The 25,478-nt window shown below is 34.8% G+C and overlaps 1 protein-coding gene across 2 annotated transcripts in view; it reads left to right on the top strand.

The window, feature by feature from the left end:
- Positions 1-25,478, top strand: part of SEMA3E (semaphorin 3E) — a 235,602-nt gene that overhangs the window by 180,992 nt on the left and 29,132 nt on the right. For both annotated transcript variants that reach the window (XM_041773412.1, XM_041773413.1), the window contains exons 5-11: positions 4,789-4,882; positions 15,073-15,192; positions 16,296-16,438; positions 17,648-17,762; positions 18,165-18,234; positions 21,306-21,450; positions 23,841-24,063. In XM_041773412.1, the coding sequence (XP_041629346.1) occupies positions 4,789-4,882; positions 15,073-15,192; positions 16,296-16,438; positions 17,648-17,762; positions 18,165-18,234; positions 21,306-21,450; positions 23,841-24,063 (910 nt within the window). The remainder of the gene's footprint in view (positions 1-4,788; positions 4,883-15,072; positions 15,193-16,295; positions 16,439-17,647; positions 17,763-18,164; positions 18,235-21,305; positions 21,451-23,840; positions 24,064-25,478) is intronic.

The raw sequence follows: 25,478 nt of genomic DNA, 5'->3' as shown, positions 1-25,478 counted from the left end.
TAGCTCACACCTATTGAAAATAGCTTAGAGCAGTATTTCTGGGTTCCGTGCACTCCCCTCAAGGCCCAAAGGGGAAAATTCTCCTGGAAAGACATACTATTTATTCTTAAAACTTTTTTCTGAAGAGCACAGGCATCTGCCCACATTTGCAATCTGCAAGTCCTGCTTTCTCTTCAAGCACAGGAGAACCTATTGAAAAACTTCATACCACACGGAGACAAAAAGTGTAGCCCGCACTGCTAATGCTAGTGATGTCTTGTAAACGTAAGCCACATTACTCAGACAGAAATTCCAGCTGTTAAAACACAGATAATGGAAAGCCAGTGTAAGTACTGACCAACATTCACCATAAGGTTAAACACCAACATTACATAGTACTTGAACCATAAGCGCGATTGCTTTGGGGTCATTGACAATGTCATCATGCCTCAAGTTTTCTGGTTGGTTTGGTTGCTGAATTTCACTTCATGCAAGAAAATTATATTACTCGCTTTTTAGCATTTTATTGGATTGTGCACTAAATTAAACACTTCATTTAAGATCACAATGAACTCTCAAAATAATGTGAGAAACTTCATTCTTGAATGTATAGTTAATTTTGAAGTCAGATCGATCTGTGCAGAACAAAGCAATAGAAGTTTAGAATTTGCCTGTTCTCCATTATCAGTATTATCCAGTCTAGGATATTTTTTTTCTTTTTACCCTTTCTCAACAATATCCACATCTCTGCTGTATGAAGTTGCAAAAATAATATATTGAGTCCTAAGGAATTAAAATGAATCAAACCAATGTGTCTTTCTTAAATAGGTAGCTTAACAAGATAAAGAAAGCCTCCGCTCTAAAATCATGAAATGAAAGATCAGGTAAATTATTAAAAACTGCTGTCAAGTTAGTTGTTTGGTAAGAATTAAGAACTCAGTCTTTACTCTCGGCTCAGTATTGAAGCTTCATGACCATACACCACTGTATCAAAAGAATACTCGTTTAAAAAAAAATTAGTCATGTGGGAAAGGGAAGCCTTAAGTAACAAATGATTTTGTACCTCCATATTACTTCAGATTACATATCATTAATAAGGTCATTGGGGATAAAACAAACACCACTATCATTCTTCAGTATTTGATTCTATTTTTAATAAATGCCAGGGAGTATTCAATTATATTTATCCTAAACCTTAATATATTAATCCTGTAAGAATCCTTTATAAATTATAAAAGTATATATAAAAATATATTACCCTCATTAAGTAGCTGGGGAAATAAGAACATATCTATTCTTCCTTTAGTTGTTTTAACAAAGTAATAGTTTTACTAAAGCCAATGGCAATCAAAATGTAGCAAAAAAAATAGGATCATGATGTTGCTATATGAGCAGCTGTCAGGAAGCATGCACAGTGTAGCACAGCGGAGCAATTTGTACTTACTGTCTAGTTTCAATTCCACACACCTGTCTACAGCAGTCTGTGAGTTCTAGATACAAAAGAAAATAAGCAAAGGCAAAACGAAAAAAAATCTGTTTCTAGAAAGGTGGTATTTTTGCAAACATTGTGAAGAGTTGTACATTTATTATGTGCCAGGTAGTTTATTTGATAGAGGGGATCAGAGATTAACGTCACATGGGCAGTTTCCCCCAAAAATACTACAATCGAGAAGGAAGGAATCAAACAGGCAGTTGTAACACAGAAAAGTGCATGACATAAAAGAATGATTCGTATGACGCTTGATAGGACACAAAAAGGGAAAAGAGGAGATTCTAGGGCAGGCAAAGAGGTCTAGCACCTGGGGGTGCTAGAGTCCCTTCTGAATTCTTAGTATTAATTGGGCATTATTATCCCGAACACACCGATGAGCCCAGGTAAGAGACACCCGGAAGCCTGCGAGTGGTGCGAGTGGTTCACAAAGGCTGGCACTCAGACTTTCAGGTGTCCAAAGCACCTCTTCATTATTGTGTTACAAGTATCATATGCTTCAAAATACACAATCTTGTAGTTTTCAAATATAAGTATCACACTGTACAATCCAGTTTGTCGTTGTCTTCATTTTTGTATTATTTGAGTCCTAGAGTATTACATAGTATTAGTGCTATGTATGGATGCAATGACTGTGTCCTCTGAAGATGGGAACCTTCTCTTTGTGCATAAAGATAATGGCACTTCTCTAAAGCAAGGGTGTTCCAATAGTTTCTTTTTTTTTTTCTTTTTATTCAGCAGTGGGCTAAACAAGTAGAAACTGAAGAACACATGCATTTTTTTAAATTAAAATGTTCAATGTCCTTTATTGAGAAATTTGGGTTTTTAGTAGTGATATAAAAAAACAGGCAAAAAATTTTAATTGAACTATTTTATTATTTTAAAATGATTATACATTGAGGTAGCTTTCACCATTAGTCAACTAAATGAGAGAGAGAGTTGAAATCTTCTGCATAAAAGTGGAAATTTTCAGTCAAGATACATGTGAGCATACATTAGTATGCTCAGGAGGCATAGATCTCTGAGAATGTTTGAATATCCGACACTCATTTATCCTCAGGTTTAAATCTGAGGTTTTGTAAAAGAGGATGACCTTTTACAGACTCAGCTAGTTGTTCAATATATGTTGAACAGAATCGCACCTCATACATAACCTAAAAATTGCATGTGATTCTGGGTTCTGATTAATTGTTTTCAAGATGTTTGGGTTATAGGTGTCTTTTTTAATATAGGTTTATTTCTGCTGATTCAATCAACTTCTTTTGAGAGTTGAAGACACTGATATGACAGAAAATTGAAAAGTCAGACCTGTGCTGAAATTCCCTGGTCAACGACAGCCTCAGGAGCATAGATAGTGATTTCTACTTAGGAAAACCTGTGCCTTTTCTCAGACGTTGTGACTTCATTCTCTTCATCTAACTACAGTGCTTCAAAGTCTAAGATTCTCTTGACCTTAGAATTCTTAGTTTGCATTTTCTATGTTTCAACCACTTGACAGTTTAAACTTATTAATATAGTGCACTGACTTGAATAAATAAGCAACATACTTGTTTTTGTTTGCAGTTTCAATTTTAGTGTTGAAGGTATCTAATTTTACCCATTGGGTAAATCACCTTCATCTGTCATTAGTGATGAAAAGCTGAGTATCAGAATTTTGAAGTTGTAGAAAGTTTTGATTTAAGAAAGCGGTTCAGTATACCTCTTTAACAGCTTTTTTATTTGGACATTTGACTGCATTTGAACAAATATAAAATGTATGTCCTACCTACTTTTTTCCAATAATCTACAAAAGTGATAGCAACTAAAGGGTCAAACATATATTACAGTCACACACTTGATCACTTTCTTCTTCCCATAATGCTGTGGGTCCCTTTTGCAAATTTAGATGCAAACCTTTCAGCACAAGTGTTAGGTTAGCTGGGCAGACCAGCCATTCTGTCTCATTTGCGCAAAGTTTTTTTTTCTCATGTCATTACAAATTTGTTATCTCTGAGGAACGATCACAAAAATGTCTCAAATTATTCATTGGTATTCCTTCTCTCTACTTATTTGTGTGAAGTGTATAAATAGGAAAACAAATAGGAGCTTAAAAAAGTTCTGTGTCTTTTAGCTACATCTGTGTTGGGAGCCTACATTTGTTCTCTAGGCCCTGGTTTAATTCCAAGGATAAGATCTGGAGGGTATAGAGGCCAGATGAACTCTTCATTTACTCGGAAGGTTTTGGAACGGCAGGACCAGAAGGGTGATTTTAGAAGATCAGAGACAGAAAGAAAAGTGTGTCAAATAAGAATGGCAAGATAAGGACAGACAGATAACGTGAGTTAGGAGGGTGGCTAAGAACGTCAAATTCAAGATTGAGTCAAATTCAACCTCTCAGAGGTTACTCAGGACTTGCATATTGTTTTTAGGATCATGGTTCACAGGTGGGCAGGGCTATTCATAGATGCCAGTGGGCAGTGTCAGCAATATTCTGCTGCAGAGTAGTTTTCTTCTTACAAAGTTTTCAGTATTGTTATTGTCACTTTTCCAAACTACTTTCTTTTACCCAAACCATTTATAGCACACTTAATAATCATAAAAGTGTATTAGTGACAATTTTGAAATCTGAGTATATTCAGAGAAAATTTCTGTGGTTATGTGCTCACAATAGGAACCAATTAAGTGGTAGTTTTTCATAGGAATACTTATTTTCAAGCTATCACGTGATGCAAGTCTGCAATATTGCTCATGATGTGACACTTATTTTTATGTCTATATTCCAGTAATAATTTATGCAGCCATCATTTTCTAAATTATTAAAATTAAATGTCGATACAAAGAAAATGTGATGAAGAATAAAAATGATTGGAAATAAATAATCCAAATCGTTTGAAAATTTTATCAGTTTCTTTTTGCAGACCCTTCAAAAACAAATCAGTAGTGGCCTTTATGGAATAGCAGCCCATTTCTGTATTTATCACTGAACTTCCCTTTTGGTAACTATTTTTTTTTAAGCATGTTTTTGTTCCTTTGGAATATTTACCAGACACATTTCAGAATAAGTAATACTGTCTGCTCAAGTGATAAAAATTGCTAACATCTTCCATGTCCTCACCTGCATACTTTCTGGGGGGAGTGAGAAAACCTATATGGGCCTGAAAACCCATATATGTAATTTATAAAACCCAGTTTGGTCCTAAATAACTTGATCGTACTCAACGGTGCCCTATTTACAGTACCTATTTTGCAAAATATCAGGGTTTTTATATGTTTCATCTGAGCAGCTAGATTCTTATTAAAGTCAGTAAATATATAATGGCTTTTCTGTTTTATTTGTCAAGGATCCTCTGTTTCATCTGGAATTGCACAGGTCTGAAAGAGGAAGAGGCAGATGTCCTTTTGATCCCAGCTCCTCCTTCATCTCTACCTTAATTGGTAATTATTTTTGCCACAGACATTAGCTGGCCATCATATTGATTTTGAAACTTTGGTTCTCTTAGTGTTTCTTGGTATGTGTTGACAAGTCCTATGTATTTATTGGTGCTGAGAGCAAGGATAAAAAAATTTAAGCCATGCTAAACTGAGCCAATTTGAGTCTAAAATAAGTGCAACTATACTTGACATATGTGTGTCAAAACACAAATTGTTGCTTAATAACTGGTATAAAACATGTTGTATTGTGCCATTTGTTGTTCAAAAAATGGAGCTATGGGCATACTTTATAAAACCTGGCCAGAACTATTTATATTTATACTTTATAAAACCTGGCCTGAACTATTGTAATATATGTTAGTTCCTTTTGTTTTAATTGCTCTGTGACTTTAGGGGAACTTTAAATATTCTCTTCTTGGTGGCTTTCTTTATATCAGTAGAATTCATCAGAAAGTCATCTCAATTGAGAGCTTTAAAGTTATTTATCTAAATTCCTGTTTACCTAGAATGTTAACTATAGAGGTTGACCAGTTCAAACTTCCACTAAATGTCTACATTGAAATAGTAGAATAAGCTGCTATGTCTGGTCTCGATTTCCATTTGATTCCTATTTAATTAGATGAGGTACCTGAGTACATCACTTAAAACACAATGAAATTATTTTTCTTGCTCTTTTATATTCTTGGGACTCAAAAATGGCACCTTTGTCAAAGTACTCCAGCACTGTGATGGTGGAGATGGGGGAGCTCCCAAACATAAACCTGAAGAGAGCTCTCCCTGACATCCAACGAGGTGCTATTAGGAATCCTTCTTTCAAAAAAAAAAAAAAAAGGAATCCTTTTTTCTCAGTGTTACGAGGTTCTGATATAGGGATGGTACAGATGTATGAATTTCTGTTAGTAAATTTGCAATACTTAGAGTTATATGCTAATACGAGGTCATGCTGTTTGCAAAAGATGGGAAAGTATGAAACAGCATGTAGGGATTTCCTATGTTAAATGAAGGCTTAGCACTTAAAACTTCCCACTGATGAGTAATCAGAATACCATATGCTTGATTTTGAGTTGATACAGATATTCTTGTGTATTCTAGAAACTCTATAGCCTCTGAATTTATCCAGACAGTTGATTTAGATGGGCCTTGCATCCCACTCTTTTTATTTCCCCGTCCCAGTCATCATACTTAGGTCCAAGAAAGTAAAGCTTCTTTTATACGTGCAGTTGACCTTTGAACAGCACAGGTCTCAACTTCATGGGTACAGATTTTTTTTTAATAAATACAGTGCAGTACTGTTAATGTATTTTCTCTTCCTTATGATTTTCTTAACAACATATCTTCTGTAGTTTAAGAAAACAGAAGATAATACATGTAACATACAAACTATGTGTTAACCAATTATTGTGTGTTATCCTTCAGCTTCTGGTCAGTTAGTAGTTAAGTTTTTGGAGAGTCATAAGTTATAAGCAAATTTTCAACTGTACAGGTCAGCGCTCCCAACTTCCATATTCCTTAGAGGTCAACTGTCTATTTGTGGAGCAAAGATCTTATGTTAGCTCTAATTAATAGGGAAAGATTGATTTGCTTCAGCCCCATAATTTACAAAGGCTCTAAGATGAGATTTCACATAGGAAGTAATTAAGGTCTTCCGGAGCTTGAATAAAGAGAGGTAATATTTTTAAAGAATACAATATTTTCAAGAAAAGTAGTATTTTAAGATAGCTAGCATTCCTCTGCTAACCTGTGTGTGTGTGTGTGTGTGTGTGTGTGTAAACAGAATATGAGGAAGAGAGACTTTAAATATGAAAATAAGGTTACCTAAGCTTAACTTTAATAGGAATCAAAATCTTGGGAGTGATACTTTCAGTGAATGCCAGATCCATAAACATTAGAAATGGCAGTGTGTGCATTAAAATACATGCATTTAATAGACTTTTTTTTTTCTAATGCCTTTGGTGCTTTTGGAGGTAACTTCATAGGTTTAAAATTTGAACATATTCGGAAGAGATTTTCTTATCATTTCTTTTACCATACATCTTGCACAGAATAGGCCTCCTGTAAAAATATTCACTGAATAGACTCAGTATTCATAAACAAACACAAAACAAATTTTGGTATATTATTCATAAGAATATTATAAATGATATTGAAAGTAGGAAATTACAGCATAAACACTACTTCTATAGTGAAATCCTAAGATTAGCACACCATTTATTTTTAACATTTCACTTAAATGGTTTAAAACAATTTCTTTAGTCACCCTGCCACTCAGCACTAAGCCTCCCTGGAGCTTATTTATGCATGAAACCAGGAACTTAAAACTGAATTTTTTAAGAGGGGAAATATTACTGGAGGGACATTTCCAAGTGGGTTTCATTGAACTTCCAAATCAAATTACACTGTGCTGAAATGTGAAGTGCTTGCCATCTGGGTGGCTGTTTCACTTATTCAGAAGAGAAATCAAATCATAAGAGCCCTCCAAACTAAACACAAAAGTTATAGGACTAATCCCTCCAAAGAGAAGAAATAAAAATATAATTCTTCATATTTATCCACTAGCTTTCATCCCAAAGTACCTTTGAAAGATCATTCACTCGCTGTAGATAGGCAGCAGCCACTGAGATGGAAACCCGATAACCTTCGTGAGCCAGCAACTCAAAAAGAGAGGAAGTCGGAATAATTCACCCAGTTGAAAAAACAGCAGGAATATTGGCTGGAAAAACTCAGCTACCTGAGTTGGAATTTGGCAAGCTCGGCGTAGCTCACTCTGACAGGGAAAGAATGCGTTAATATGGTATTTTATGACCACACGTGTTCTCTGTTGATGGGTTAGGACAAGACTCCAGCAAAACGATGACCATCTTGAGACCACGATTCTTCTTTGTTTCTTTGTTAAATGTGGGTCGTGCTTACTGTCTGATGCCTATTCACCTTGACATGCGCTTTCACGATAAGAAACTGGAATTTGTAACAATCCTCATAAAGCTAACAAGGCCCACAAAGAAAAAAATGTGCTGGCAAATCAAAGAAGGTCTTATTATTTCTTAACTTTAGATACAGTTTTCATTTCAGATAACTTAAATTCAGTTGGCTGAAGATCACGTGAACTAAAACCTCACCAAAAAACTGAGTAAAGAAAGATTATTTGCGAGGTAAAAGACAAGTTAACAAACATGTTTTAATTAAATTTATCATCTAATTTAGGAAGGAACTTTTAGTATCTTGCAATGATTCCATGTGAAACAGAATTTAAGGAATAAAACAGCCTCGTTGTTTAGCTATGTTCTGAATGTTCAGAAATCAATTGAAATGAAATCATATGTTGATTATGGTTGCTCTCCAAAGGCCATTTGGTTTTAACATAATTTATCTTGATGGCATATAAATTCTACCACAGGTGCAATATTTCTACATGTTTAGCTACGTTTTCCCCTACTATGATTACTAATTTGATCTTTAAAAAAAATGGTCTTAAGTAAATGTCTGAAGAATATAAGACATTACAACCTGTCCTTTTTTAAGATTTTTTTTCATTTATTTGAGAGACAAAGATAGCATGATGGAGGAGGGGCAGAGGGAGAAGCAGAGTCCTGCTGAGTAGAGAGCCCAATCAGGGCTCAATTCCAGGACTCTGAGATCATGGCCCGAGCCAAGGGCAGATGCTTAACTGACTGAGCCGCCCAGGTGCCCCACACCTGATTTTAAAAGCACTTTGTTGAAACAGTGAATTATTTAGTAAAATAAATTGCTGTATTAGTTGCCTATACCTTTTATTTCATCCGAAGACAGTATTTATTTTGCTACTAAACTATTGGGTTTGGTGACTGACCAAATAAAAATTCAGGAAATATAAATATATATATGTAAAAGAGGGAGAGAGGAGGTGGTGAGCAGAGGGAGCGAGAAAGAGAGAATCTCAAGCAGACTCCATGGCCAGTAGGGAGCCCAACACAGTGCTCGATCTCAGGACTCTGACATCATGACCTGAACTGAAATCAAGAAGTGGACACTTGTCTGACTGAGTCACCCAGGGGCCCCAGAAAATATGTTCTTTATGTCATATATCATTTTGGCCAGGAAGAAAAATATTGGCTGACTTTTTTTTTCATCAGCTCTGTTGGATATAATATTGTAATATTCTTAATAAATTTATAACACCTTCAGCAACTGCAGGATTTTTCTTATATTTTGCCCTCTCGGTTCTATTGCCCCCCTTTTTTTTTAACATTTCATTCTGGCCCAGATTTGTAGTTCCAGGTGTAATTTAATATTTATTGTATGTGCCACGACTATGGTACGCTGATATGCATGTTACTAGCATTTGGGGGGAAACCACTCTAATTTGTCATGCACTTTTTCTTTACTTTCGGAGTGTTAGCTTTGTTGTTAGGTTATTTTTAGGATACTTCTCCAGCTAAAGACTTACTATATTTTATTTCAACAAATAGCCATGAATAAGGTATTTTAGTCACTGAAATTTTCTTTCCGCACTTTTTTTTAGTTCTGTTACCTTTTTTTAACAAATAAATCTACAAACATTTGTAGCCACAGAAATTTTCTTCCTGCCCTTTTATTCATACTAATGAGACCTTTGTGAATATATCTTCTCATTTTGTATTCTGCAAATTGAGAGTCAGTGTTGACTGAATGAAAGTGAATTGGAATATATGCATAGGAAATTTAAGTAATTATTTCAAGTTATTAATAGCATTACAAAATTTTTTTTAAATATTCCTTTTAAATTAATTTTATTCAGGACACAGTTATGAATGAATACTTCTGGCACAAAATATGACTTAATAAGTATCAGAAAATAAATGAAAAAATCTAAATGAAGGTAAAACATACATCTTTATAATTGCAACCTCTACATAACAAACAAGGTATATTGCCTTATTTCTTGAATTCACCCCAATTGTGCAAAAATTTAGAAAGTTATTCCTTAAAAAAAATAATAAATAAATAAAGTTATTCCTTTGCCATGTTCCTGTCCCTAAGAACATTTACAATTTCTGCTGCACACTCCCATTTGGCAAAATGCCAGTTACCCACCTGTCATTGCTTCTGACCATAGCTACTAGTCTCTGTGGGCCTCTTTGAATATTTTGTTTATGGATTCCTCAAAACAAACAAAAATTATAAGGATAGGAGGAAAGAAAGTCCAAACAATGACTTCATAACTAATAAGAGGATATGTTCCATCTGGTTACTTTTAGTAACCCTAAGCTGAGTGTGTGAACTGGGATGTGGATGTTGGAATACATGGATCATTCTAATCCAGACTCATCCTCTCACATGTATTTTGTTTCTATTTGCAATGATGCATGTTACAGTCATTCTATAAAATAATGCACCTGATGTTAGAATGATTTTCTACCGAAATTAATATGACTCAGTTATAAGATGTAGAGTTAAATCAGTCTTTAGCCATGTGCTCTCCATGAGGCAAATATATTACACAGTATTTAGCTATGTAGACATTTACCACATAAATAGGAGAAGTGCCTGAGTAAAACTTAAAAAGATAAAAGGCACGGGAAACTGAATTTTTTTTTCTTACCAATTGAAATCTGTATTTCTGACACGGTGACTAAAATCTCAAATCGATCAGTTAGTATACAGTCCATGGACAAAGCTATTAGTAAGTTTCATAAAATAAGAAGGCACTGAAGGATGTTCAAATGAAACTTCAATTAGAGTTTGTTCTGTGAAAAAGGAATTACGTAGAAAACGATTGTCGTGATGCAATTTAACTGAGCACTATTTACAGTGGATTTGTTTTTGTATATTGCAAAAGAGTGAAATGATCCTTATTTTCTTTCATATGAGCAATTTAGTGTAGACACAGTCTTTTGGGGCTGAAACTATTAGGTACAAATACTGGAAGAAAATAGAGTCCTTGTGTTCATGAATTAATAAAACTTTTAAATATTGACTTTTTAAGGAAGAAAAATTCAAGGAACTCTTGTTACTCATATAAATGCCTAATAGGGGCAGCCTGGGTGGCTAAGCGGTTTAGCGCCACCTTCAGCCCAGGGCGTGATCCTGGGGTCTCAGGATCGAGTCCCACATAGGGCTCCCTGCATGGAGCCTGCTTCTCCCTCTACCTGTGTCTCTCAATCTGGGTCTCGAATGAATGAATGAATGAATAAATAAATAAATAAATAAATAAATACCTAATAGTTTTTTCTTACTTTTAACCTTTTTTTCCCTGAAGCACTTTTTAAAACTCAGAATCTTGTTCTAAGTCTTTTTTTGCATTTCATAGCTTTTTTAAAGTCAAACACCTAAAATAATTTTGAGATATATTCACTTACTAATACATTGTGCTCTTCATTGATTCAACAAATGCTTATTGAGCACTTTCTGCACAGACACTGTGCAAGATATCGAGGAAAAAAATATATTAGACATATCAAGAGGCCTACATTCTAGTGAGGCAAAAAGTCAAACATAAACAGTCAGTTAACATAAAGGGTGATAGAAATAGGCCCGGGGGCTATGTTGGTAGTAGGAATCAATAGACTAACAAAAATTTAGTCAAGGAAGGCTTCATAGAGGAAGTGGGGAATGGCCAGGTACATGGAGGTGAGGCAGGCTCAAGAGATTACACGTAGGTCTCTGTGATTTGACAGTAATGAAGACCATGAGATATTGAATGCTTTAGCCACAGGCAAACAGCAGATTTCAAGCTGGGGTCCTAGCATGACAGATTTCCAACGGAGACTATTCCCACTATTCTTAGGTCTGCCCATGGAGCCTACGTTAAGCATGACAATAGTAAGTTACATTCACCTGTCAAAATACCCTGCAGATGCTCTATTTTTTTTAGATTATAACCACACTTGACCATTAAAATTAACATGACCTCAGTTGCCATCAGTATTTGGTGCTATAACAAATGAAATGTAAATATATGGCGTAAAAATCAAATTGGTTAATTATATTCAGAATACTGAACTAGATGAGATACCAGTTAAATTTATGGCTGAGCTAATACATTTATTAAATATCCTGTCTCCATAGACATACAAAACTGAAAACTTAGATAATTCTGTTTTTATCATTGGAACTCTAAAACTTATTTTTTTGTTTATATGAAATCTTTTTCTTCTTATTCCATGAAAACATGATTTATCCACATTTTTTTGTACTTGTAAAATACCAATATATTCATTCACAAATTTACCATAATTATATCCAACAGTTATAATTTTAAAGTATTCAGTTGAAATATGGTACATATATATACCTTATATAAATATAGTATTAATTATAAATAGTATTAATTATAATGATGCTGAATATTTTGGCTCATTTAATTATTATAAAGTAATATTGGTGCCTAAAGCCTTGTTCTACTTTATAATTTTTCATTGAAGTTTTTTTTCTTAGGAAAATTTTTTACCCAGCATAACTATTATCTATTACTATGAATTTATTTTGTTCTTTACACCGATAATAAGCTATGAAAGGAGAATCTTTCCCTTCTGAGGAAAATCTAACATTTCCAACAGAAACACATTTGGTTCAGTTTACACAGCGTAGAGTTTTTAAGCACCTGTCTGATTTCTTTGAAGTTTAAGTCATATAGTTCATATTGTGTTATTTGAATTGTTCACAAACGATTTTCTTTTATCTGAATACACAAAGGGAAATTGGGTAAAATTGGTAATATATCATCTTTTCCTTTGTGTAGATAACTTGTCTTGGATGTAGTATTATTTGGTGTTATAGGGTTGCCATCTAGTGGCTCGAAGGGGTACTTGCTTGTTAAGTTTGTAAATTGATAAAAGGAGTAGAACTTTGACACACCGTGTTTCAGATCAGGGTAAGTGCAATGAAATTGTTGTAAACCAATATGAAATTATTTTCCCATAATAGTAATGTTTTCAAATGTCAAAGTTCTAGAAATATTTTAAGAAATTAAGTCAAATCAAATGTTAAAAACTTAATAGAAAACTGTCATGATTTTTAAGAGATCTAGTTTTTATACCTATTATGCATTAAGCATTCAGCCAAGTCCATATTAGAAAAATAAGTTTTGTTTAGAATAATTTTCCAAAATGGCCTTTATATTTTATATGAAGAAAATAATCAAGTTTAATAATTGGCAAGGAAAACATTTCAGAAAAATCCTCACTCTGATGGTTTAGAAGTCATTGAACCCTTTTATAGGTCATCTCATTCTTTTATAACATAAAGTTGATGTTCCCCAAGGCCTTTTAATGAATTTAACATAACTTTCTTTTACCTACGTGCAAGTAGTGCAGGATGCCTCCCATTTAATGATTCATACCCCTGACCACTGAATGCATTTATCTCAAAATACACCTTCTCCACATACAGATATAACTTTCTGATGAATGTAACATTAACTGACTTTGATATAAATTATGTTGCTTTTCTTCCCTTCTGTTACCAAACAACGTGCTTCATTAAGAGTTCTGATAGAACTTTTCTCTATCAAATAATATTTTAAGTCTAGAGATAAAGCATCTTTGTTTTTCATTTTCTGTTATGTCCCTTATTATACCTCTCAGCGTACACTCAAGCGTGCGGGATGAAGTCAACAAGTACAGCTTTTTTTTTTCTTAACTTGTTAATGGGAAAATTTTCAAATACAAAGAAAAATGGAAAGAGAAGTACAATTTACGTCTTTATACCATTTACCTGGATTCATCAATTGTTAATACTCTAACACATTTACTTCTCTCCTGTTTCTCTTTTGTTACATGTATGTATAGCTTAAAAGTGAATTCCTTTGTGGGAAACCTGGATTTTATTTATCTGTTTCCTATATATTTTTAAGTATCCACAGTGAATTTTGTGAACCAAAAAAGCTATTTACATTTATTTGTCTTTCTATAAATGAAATAGGTTTATTATTATAACATTTCTAAAAGCTTATTTTTCCTAAGCCGTCCAATTCAATTTATATCTTATTTTTCTATTTTTAGATCTGATAAAACTAAGGCAATTAGCTTCACTTTTTAAAAAGTAAGCCAGTTAAATTGAAAATAAACTTCTTTATGAAGTGTCTTATTTACAACTCATTTGATTATTTTCTGAAATTTTAAACCGTATAAACATATTTAGTCTATTCAAAGTCTTTCAGTTTTAGAGGCCTTACCTTAGAAAAGTCTCTTTATAAATATTTAAATAATTTTAAAAATCTACTTAATAAAAGTTATAGACCTAAGAGTCGCCTGGGTGGCTCAGTTGGTTGAGCATCTGACTCTTGATTTCAGCTCAGGTCAGGATCTCAGGGTCCTGAGAAATGACACATCTCGAAACCCTGCATACATTTGTGATTCCTTGGTCTGATTTTAAGTCTGGGACCTCCAACACATGTAACTAACTTTGTTCATTTTGTTAATGATTAAATTATAAATTATTTATATCATTCCCATCTAAGCCACAGGTTTACGAATTAAGTGACAACTAATTGGATTATTTACAGCTTTGTCAGACTTTGTGATTCCTACACTAAAATCATGTTAATGGAAGCAATTTCTTGTTCCAAGAAGGATTCGAGTTAGCTGACTTACATATAATACTGCTACTACTACTACAAAAATTAATAATAATCCCCTGATGATATGAGGATTAGAAGAAGTTTAGTAAAATAAAATGAACCAGATTACTTGCCAAAGATTCATATAGGTCTGGGGTGCCTAGATGGCTCAGTTGGTTAAGCATCGGACTCCTGATTTCAGATCTGGTCATCATCTCAGAGTCATTAGATTGAGCACTGCGTGGGCTCTGTGCTGAGTGGGGTGTCTGCTTGAGGTTCTTTCCCTCTGCCTCTCCCTCGACTCATGTGTGCTCTCTCTCTGTCAAACAAATAAATACATCTTTGAAAAAATATATTCATTAGATCTTAGTATAGGCCCACTATTGTTTAAAGTATTTTACTCTTTACAATACTTGCGAGTGCTTTTCCTATTTGGAAATGAGGAAACTGAGGCACAGAGAGGTGAAGCAACTAGGCCACGTTCACACAGCTAGTGAGTGGCAGAGTCAGTATTCAGGCTCCAGCAATCTGACGGTACCATCCATACTCCTACAATAGGTCTCATTTCATAAGGTCATAGACACAGTAATGGATATATTTAACATAATTGTGGCCTATAGATTGTTGTCAGATCCAGAGAGAAATACTGACTTCTTTTCTACCTGATGTTTCCATGTAGGTAGTGAATTGTTTGCTGGACTCTATAGTGACTACTGGGGCCGAGATGCTGCAATCTTCCGGAGTATGGGGCGACTGGCTCATATTCGCACCGAGCATGATGATGAGCGCCTATTGAAAGGTAGTGTCCAGGAGAAAAGAACGTGTAAATCAGAATTGAAAGCAAGTGTAGAACTCTTGGGAAATTTGCCATTTTGATAATAATGATACAAATGTCATTTATAGTTTTACAAATTTCAGAATTTTAATAATATTCCTAAATTAAAGTATTATTGATAGTATGCATATGAATTTGATATTTTATATCAAAATGGACTGGCTTTACTATAAAACCAAATTGCCTTCATAGCGATACTTAGAAATTGGGATTTAAATGAAGAAATCAAACCAAATATATAAAAAGCAAAAACAAAACAAAAAAAAACCTAAAAATCCCTTTTATCCAATAAATTCTGTTTTCTCATTGTCTGTTGGTGTAATTTTGGATGAATTGATTGCTTTGGTTTGCTTATTTTAATAGGATCACATTGTATTTAGAGACAAAATTCTAGGAAATTCACTAGCCATTCATTGACAGAATTCTTTATGAAGAATAATGTTTATGTTTTGGCACACTGGTCTAGCCAGGGATTAAAAGATCATTTAATAATGAATGATTTTATTATTTTTAGCCTTTTTGTTAAGCTTTAGAATGCACAGTCATTATTGGCAGCATGTTAGCATTAAAATATTTGACATACCATATCAGCCAAGGGTAGTTCTCTTAGACTACAACTCAAAATAAATTTTCTACCTCAAAATTAAAATGGTCTTCCATGAGCTGCACTGGTAGATAATCTATGAATTTTTTAAAAATGATAAACTTCTTTACTAAAATACTTTACATATATTTATGTTGACTTTTTATATATATGGGAGGAAATTTATGGAGATAATCACCATCGTGCCCCAATCTGTTCTTTGAATGCATTTTTAAGGTATGTTGTTTGAAATTGGTTTTTCCTTTTTTGACCCTTATTTTCCAATTAAAATGTCCTCTAATAGTTCTAAACCAAATTGTTGGTTTGCAATGAGAATGGAGATATCTACATTTTAATGTTTATACAAAATTTCAAGGAAAAGACTTATTGAAACTGAAGCATTCATGTGATCTGTAGTTTATTAGAAGAACCTAGCATTTCGCTGTGACAGCTATTTTACTTTTCTTCTTTTTTATATCTATAGAACCAAAATTTGTAGGTTCGTATATGATTCCTGACAATGAAGACCGAGATGACAACAAAGTGTATTTCTTTTTTACGGAGAAGGCCCTGGAGGCAGAGAACAGCGCCCATGCAATTTACACCAGGGTGGGGCGGCTCTGTGTGGTGAGGCCTGCCTTTCTTTCTCATTCTGCATGCTTATCTCATGATTTACCCGTCAGGCCTTGGTGAGATTGCATAGTAGGCTTTTTACTTTAAGATATTTTCTAGTTAAAAAAAAAAGATTTTCTAGAACTCCGTAGGCTGCCTGAAACCAGTATTTGCTATCTGATCTTCATACTTCACATGTCCTGAAAGTTTTAGCTTAAAATAGCTGTGTATTTTCAAGACCATACTAAGAAGAGATAGTTTGTAGTTAGGCTACATTTCTCCCTAGAAAGAGTTTGAACCCCCCTTTTACAAATTAATTTAACCAAAATCTTTTTAGTCCACGTTCTAACTAATTTATATTATGTGTCAACAATTCGGTTAGTTGATTCTGTAGAAAAAACATCTGTGGTTGGTTGGATATTCAGATAGGCTGTTAGTGAATATTCAAAACCAACTGAAGGGGGATCCCTGTGTGGCTCAGCAGTTTAATGACAGCCTTCGACCCCAGGACGTGATCCTGGAGACCAGGGATTGAGTCCCACGTCAGGCCCCCTGCATGGAGCCTGCTTCTCCCTCTGCCTGTGTCTCTGCCTCTCTCTCTCTCTCTGTGTTTCTCACATTATTTCTCTCTGAATAAATAAATAAAATCTTTAAAAAAAACAAAACAAAACCAACTCAAGTAGCTATATGTATTGAGAGAATGCTAATAATATTGCAAATGTAAGGTTATTTTGCTATTTAAGAATAAATTTAAGAGGAAATTCATATATACAGATTTATGTCCATGTAGGTACACCTGTGTGTGCACATGTGTGCAAACATGTATGTATGCTGTATGTGTGTATGTATGTATTTCTAAAAGAAAGAGTGAATGCTTTCCGTATGTCTGAAATAAGCAGATTATTTCAATAAAATAATATTAAAGGTCACTGTATTTTAAAAGCCACTACTTTATAAAGGATAGACCACTCTATTAACATTCTTTAATACCTGGAAAGTATATTTAATGGAGCAAAGTGAAAGGATACTAACAAGGCAAAATACGAAAACCTCAAAGAAATTGTGCAGGGAATTGCTTCTATGGTATTATTTAAGGATTAGGCTAATTTCTCCAGATTAAATTTAAAAAATGACAACCGTTCTCATCTGTATGTTTAATAATGCAGAATTTGTTGTTGTTAGAAGTTCTTTAGGCACTCACTGACCTACTTTTGTTTGTCACAGAATGATGTGGGAGGACAGAGGATACTGGTGAATAAGTGGAGCACGTTCCTAAAAGCGAGACTGGTTTGCTCCGTACCAGGAATGAATGGAATTGACACATATTTTGATGAATTAGGTAACTGTTATTGCGAGAATTAAGTTTTACTCTTTGATGTTTATTCCTCTCTATGACCCTCACTTTCTCTAGCACATATGGAAACTTGCTTCCTGCAACGAGCAAGTTTCTGTTCTTTCATTCGGGCCGGGTCCACATGGTAGGCTCAAAGGAGTTGCGGGCTCGGGAGATCCCTCTCAATAGCTTACAGCCAGCACCTCGTTCCTTACTCCAAGCCCAGCTCAAGGTCATCCTGAACAGTCACATGTTTCACTCTGTTGTGATTTGGTCATGGTCGTATGATTGTGTATGGAAAGAAATTGGTATCATAAATCTGCAATGGATTCTAAGCTATTTTACATCAGTATATTTCCTTTGCAAAGAGGACTAAAAATACTAACATAATGGTCTTTAATTTTCCAGAGGATATTTTCTTGCTGCCCACAAGAGATCATAAGAACCCAGTCATATTTGGACTCTTTAACACTACCAGGTGAGAAATTTATATGATCAGTAAAAACGTTATGAAACAAAATATGCCTTACTTCTTCACTGTGTATGTAAATTGCAAAGACTGTTGACCCATTGGCATTGTCTATTATTTTATATCACCAACTACTCTTTGTTCTCTTATGTTTGCAATGTTATTTTTAAAGCCATAATCTCAATTCGGATCTTTATTTGTTTCTGTTTGAAGCACCCCAGGACCCTTCCATGCTCAGTATCTTAAACCCCTCTCTCTCTGAGCTGCAACAGAGTGATTTTCTTTCCATATAGTTTATAAGATATTAGTTCCATGCTGTGGAGGCTAGCGTAATTCTTTTAATTGTCATATGGTTTTCCAAGTCAGGTTTTTCAAGGCTGTCTATCAACTGTTACTCACTCAGCTTTGGAAGTTTTTCCTACAAGATTATACCTTGACAGAATCTGCGTCTAACTCATTAGAGTTCCATCACTATGATTTCATTTACTCACCTCTCTTGCTTCCAATGACTTTCTCTTCCAACACTGATTTATATCATTTCTCTACTACTTGTCACTTGCCATCTATAAGAAATATTCCTTGATATCTTAATCACAGAGCACTTTGCTTACTCCTTGACTCAGGCTGTCCTGCTCCCATGTAGATTCATAGCAAACATATTCATGATTTGCCTCCCAAGTGTTAAATTTAAATAAGCTGTTCAAGTTTAGGGCTTATAACCTATTATTTTTCTCTGTAGCCTGTTTGTATTTTGTTGATTGAAGAGTATTGGCAAAAAATAAAATACTATTTCATGTATATCAATACATGAATAAAAAATATTATTAGAATCAGTTTGGGTTGAAAGATTACATATATAATTTCCAGAGTGTTTCCTCCCAAGTAGGAGAGAGTGGAGTGAGATGACTGGAGTGAGAAATGAAGAATATACCTCAGGATGCCTGGGTGGCTCAGCTGGTTAAGCATCTGACACTTGATTTTGCCTCAGGCCATCATCCCAGGGTCTTAAGATTGAGCCCCGTGTCAGAGTCTCCTGGAGATTCTCTCCCATCCTCTCCCTCTTCCTTCCCCTGCTCGTGCTTGCTCTCTCAAATTAATAAATAATTGTTATTTTAAAAAAAAGAATTCTAACTCAGATAGAATTTACTTCCTCTTGCATTGCACTGGCCTTAAACTATGTTATTATCATGTTTACCTTGTCTGCTTGGAGTCTTTCCACAAAGCTTTTTTTTGTTGTTGTTATTTTCTTCAGCAAGTGATTTCTTTGAAAAAAAAATAATAAAGTTCTTTCGATAAATATTGTGCTATTGTAAGGAGACCTTTTCTTCAACAGAGAAACATGGAAACAATTTTTGCTAATCAGTTCTTCCTTGATGCAAAGAAAAGTAGTGAATGAAGATTGGTAGTTGTCACAGTCCACGGAAAATCCCTAGATTTTTTTTTTTTAATTTTTTTTTTTTTATTTATTTATGATAGTCAGAGAGAGAGAGAGAGAGAGAGAGAGAGAGAGAGAGAGAGAGGCAGAGACATAGGCAGAGGGAGAAGCAGGCTCCATGCACCGGGAGCCCGATGTGGGATTCGATCCTGGGTCTCCAGGATCACGCCCTGGGCCAAAGGCAGGCGCCAAACCGCTGCGCCACCCAGGGATCCCCCTAGATTTTTTTTTAACTTCATCTTTATCCTTAAGCCAGTGAAGAATTTATACACTGCATTCTAATTCCATGGCTTTATATCATAAGTAAAAGCTACGGGATAACCAGAATAGGTTTTCCGTGGGTTAGTATGATCAGTTCATAAGCTACTTTCCTAAGTGATAGCATAATGGATCTGTCTAGATTTCAAAGACAACAGGTAATTTTCTTCCATGATTTCAATTTTGACCGTTCAATTTATACACAAATCTGAGGAAAAGGCTTCCCAGCTGTTACCTGATGTAAAATTTGGTATTTGTAGCATGGTGATCAAAGGTTCATTGCCACTTTAGTGGGGAGACTATCTCTGGCTTTCTCACTATCGCAGGCATTTCCAATTGCTTCAAGGTGTGTTGTAAAACGTGTGAACTGATGTCCTGAGACAGTAACGTAACTGCTGTTCTACAGGTGTCTCGGAGTGTAGGAACTTTTACATTTAGAAAGAACTGTGCATTGTGCAGAGCACTTTTTACAAACATTAATTATTTTGGTTCTCACAGTGAGGAGGCTGGGGACATGTTAGAATTTATTTAGAGCATACCAAATTAAGGAATATGGCCAGATTTTTAGAACAAATAACTTAACAAGGTTTTTTTTGGCAGAATCAACTGCAAATGCCCCCAGTAAAACTTGGTATAGTCATCTCCTGTCTTTATCATTTTTATTAAAAAGAATGATTTCAATTGCTGCTGGTTCTGGAGGTAAAGAATCTGACTTTTATATAATTTTCCCCAAATTAACCTATTTCAGTCCAGTTATCTTTCCAGTATGGTACACTTTCAGTAACCTGGAGGTCACTGGTAGAGGGAATATACAGCAAGCTTATTGATGCCTCTGAGACCTCAAGGTAAAGAATGGAGCAAAGCTCCAAAGTTTCATTAGACTTTAACTTGTTATTTGATCACATACACTGAGAAATCAAATAAAATTGAAACAGAAGGAGTAATATTAACAGTATGGTGATTCGGCAAATACTGTCTACTATGAATATAATACAACATACAAGGAGATAAAGCTTAAAATGAATAATTCAACTTGGGAATGAATTCTTCTTAAGTATTCAGGCCATATGTACATTTATATATATTTAATAAAAATATAAAAACACAATGTAAGATTTAGCAATAATAAAGTGAGGTGACAAATGTCACTTTTTTTTAGTCTAACAGTGTCATTTGTGGTTTATTATTATAAGAAGGTAAAGAAATAGGAGTTCTAGTACTTGGAAATATTGCAGTAGTTAGTATTTCTAGAATATCCTATATTTAAGAGATTGCAACTTTTTTTATCCAAAAGACTTTATCCTTATCTCTGTAGTCTGAAGGGTGTGGTGAGCTGACTTCTAGTCAGTTCCAGAATAGTAATTATCTTTCTCTTTTTTTCCTCCAGTAATATATTTAGAGGGCACGCAATATGTGTGTATCATATGTCTAGCATCCGGGCAGCCTTTAACGGACCATATGCACATAAGGAAGGACCTGAATACCACTGGTCGCTCTATGAAGGAAGAGTCCCTTATCCAAGGCCTGGTTCTGTAAGTTTAGGCGTTTAACAATGTATTCTTATTTTTTTTAAGGCTCTTTTATAATATTTTGTTCACTGTTTCAGATGCTTTACAAAACTTCCATTAAATAGTTAAAAAAATTCTACACCTAAAAGGATGCTTGATTACTTGTACAGTGAAGAAATGGCACTTCTTATATCTGGTTGTATTCTTTTCACTTGATGAAAAAAATCTATGATGGGTACCTCTTAGCAGCATCATAAAGTGTATGTCATCATGGATGTTTTGGCTAAGTAGCCCCAAATGACATCTTATTTTTGAGATGCTGGTGAACACAGAAACATCCAATAAAAAGAGCATCACAATCCTCCATTTCTTCAGAAGAATTAGTGCCACATATAATTTCCAAGGGGGAGAAAGTTACCAAATAATTCCATTGTAATATTTGAGTCAGCCTCTAAGTTCCCTAGGCCAAACTTTCTCCTTAGCGTTTTTTCTGCTTCACCAGAATACTTAGCATCTCATTCAACATCCTTGCTGGCTCCTAGAAGAAAAATGTCAATATAAAAGTGCCACTAGGATTCCAGAAGTTTCACCACTTGCCTCTGCACTCATGCTGCTGCAATTCTCCCTCACTCGCCCTGCAAACTTTTGTGCTTTTACTTTCACGTGTATCTAAAAATGATGATGACGAGGACAATGATGATGATTTTGTATCGGGTATCCTGTGAACAACTAGGCTGGAAAAATGTAGGCTCATTGTATGTGCTCATGGGCCATGGAGAACAAACATTTAACTTGTCATACATGTCAAAGTCTACACTTTTTTGAGCGGCTGGTGAAAACCCATCACTGTGCTGATTCCACAAGTACTTGCAAGTCAAGGAGAAATCATTTCTGCAGAGCCAAAATCCAAAGTGGAAACAAACCTTACCCCCATTAACAAGTGTAAAGCTTTACCATTTCAATCATTCTCACTAGCTTAAAATTATTACTTCCAGTAAGACATAAAGTATACTTTATTTCACTCTATTGATTGAAATTACAATTTAAATGGAGAAAACCCACTCCTGTGGCTTTGCTGGAAATGCTTCTTGAAACCACATGGTATTAAAGGAGATTTGGAGGAAGTGACTGGTTACTGAACTGCTTCCAGGCTGGTCCAGAATGTTTCCAATTATGTATCATGTAAGTACACTCCAGTGAAAAACTCAGGCCAAATTAAGAAATATGACCTGAATTTTAAAACAACCATTAAAAATGCCCTCTTTGCAGAATCTGATTACTACACTACTGTATTTATACCCAAAAGTGAAAAATTCTTTATCAACATAATCATTGCAATTGCTGCTGATTCTGGAGGGAAATACATGAAATGAGGGAGTGCTTAATAACAAGCATGAATCAACCAGTTAAAGGTATTCCAAGAAGTAACCTGGGTGCTGTTGAACATTTCTTTTTAGAGTCCATAGACTCTAGATTCTGAATTCTGTAAGAAGTCAGGCAGGTTATAGCAAATATTTCTTGTTTTCTCAATTTACTGTGTTGAATCCATACAAAGATAATATAAATTCATACAGATTACAGTAGAAGGGAGAGGAATTTTTCCCCTTAATTAACACTGACAGAATTTGAATAGGTTTCTTTGTTATTGCACTAAAATTCTGTAGTCAGTGAGTCCATTGGAGCCATCACATTATTATCTTAATATCAATATGGGAAAACTATTTTGTGCAATTGTGACCCTTAATCCGGGGGAGGGGGATGTGGAGATTTAGCACAACAAAGAAGCTTTTTGTTTTACTATGAAAATACATTGTTTACCTTTAAAAGTTAATTTATAATGTGAAAAATAAATTTCAGAAAATGGGGGAAGTAATAGCAATATTTATGATGATACACATTTTTACCACCTTCAAATTATACCAATATTAAATATAGTTCATTTTTCCAAGATTTCACTACTTTCTGTATTTTTCTAGTACTGCCTTTTTGGAAAGATACAGTCTTTCTTTGCAATCTTTAATGCCAATTTTATTTCTCTAATGAAGACTATGTGGTTACTAAATATTTCTAACTGTAGTTGATTAATTGAATATATCCAGTTTTCTGATGGTTTTCATAACTTTTAAAAGATTTTATTTATTTATTTATTTATTTATTTATTTATTTATTTATTTATTTATGAGAGACAGAGAGATAGAGAGAGAGATGGAGACATAGGCAGAGGGTGAAGCAGGCTCCCTGCCAGGAGCCCAATGTGGAACTCAATGCCCGCACCCAGGAACACACCCTGAGCCAAAGGCAGACTCTCAACCACTGAGCCACCCAGGCATCCCTGATGGTTTTCATAATTGATTACAAATGAGCTCTTTAGATTTAAGGCAAAAGAAAAATTATCTTATCCATTTGCATTTCAGTGTGCCAGCAAAGTGAATGGTGGGAGGTACGGAACCACCAAAGACTATCCTGATGATGCCATCCGATTTGCAAGAAGCCATCCACTTATGTACCAGCCCATAAAACCTGCCCATAAAAAACCGATCCTGGTAAAAACAGATGGAAGATATAACCTGAAACAAATAGCAGTGGATCGAGTGGAAGCTGAGGATGGCCAATATGATGTCTTGTTTATTGGGACAGGTAAAGAGATTAAAAAGTACTGAGATATACATATTGAATCTTAAAATCAATAACATTATTCATATTTTAAAAACCTAGCAGTAAATCTGTTAATCCATTAACCCATCTGCACACTGCTTATTCACTGCAGTGGAAGAGAGGATTTGGGGCAGTTACAGTGCATAATTCCCAATACACAATCAATACTTAGTATCTTTGGACACACGAATACATGAAGGATTGAGTAATTGATGTTAAGAAACAAAACGGGTTCCAAGTAGAACTTTTCACAGAGGAAGGAGGCTACCATAGCAAAGATGGTTGTGCTGAGAGTCTCTGAGGTCCATTTCCACCCTTGGCTGTTCAGTAAGGTCTCAAAGTCTTTCTTGTTTTGTTAAGATTTTATTTATTTATTCATGAGAAACACAAGGAGAGAGGCAGAGACATAGGCAGAGGGAGAAGCAGGCTCCCCAAGGGAAACCCAGTGTGGGACTGGATCGCAGGACCCCGGGATCATGACCTGAGCCAAAGGCAGATGCTCAACCACTGAGTCACCCAGGTGCCCCAGGTCTTACGGGTTTTTAAAAGCTTGGGACAATAGCTTCACAGTCTATAATCACAACGATGCTTATCAGGCCCCATGAGAATCATCCATTTGTACCAAACAGGCCGAGTGTTACCCATAATGGAGGTAAACTTTTAAAGCAAAGCTATAATATCCTGTATTAATGGAACAAAATAATAAATACACTAAAAGTAAAATTTTCGAATGAATCTACAACTTCAGTTGATCCCATACATTAGATTTAGCTTGTGGAAGAGAACTTGGAATCTCTTAGCCTCTGGGGCATATATAACAAAGTCAGTCAAGTACTTTAAATTCTGTAGCCATTGGAAAAGTCTTTTAAATTATCATTTCTTTCTCTTTTTTTTGTATGCATTATGTTCATTGCCATAGCAGTTGCTGTTTAGTAGAATAAACATCGTACCATACATAACTTCAATCCTAGATGTAATTCTACAGAGACATTGCATATACCCAGATCAGGAGCCAGGATATAATATTAATATTCATGGTTGGGCTTCTCCATTCATACTTTTTGAAAAATCTAAGATTTAAGTAAGGAAACATTTATCTGATTTGCAGAAATTGATCTCTGGTGTAGGCTATATTTTATCCTTACTCTAGGTTAATGTTACTAATATGCCCTACACTGTGGATTCAAGATTAACAAAGCATCACATTTCTTTAACAAACTTAAAACTACTTGGCCATGCAAGAATTCACTCATAATGACATTTAATAGAGATTTTTTTTAAAAGTTCCATGAGCAAAAATAATATTTGACAAAATTAAGCATGGGAAAAGGTATGTTATTTTTAAATGTCCTGGAAAGTAGCAGTCATATACAATGTATCAGTCCAAGACTGTTTTT

The sequence above is a fragment of the Vulpes lagopus genome, chromosome 11, assembly GCF_018345385.1.
Source record: "Vulpes lagopus strain Blue_001 chromosome 11, ASM1834538v1, whole genome shotgun sequence".
Taxonomy (NCBI): Eukaryota; Metazoa; Chordata; class Mammalia; order Carnivora; family Canidae; genus Vulpes; species Vulpes lagopus.
Note: the sequence above shows the minus strand (reverse complement) of the source record. Positions and strands in the feature narration are given on the sequence as shown.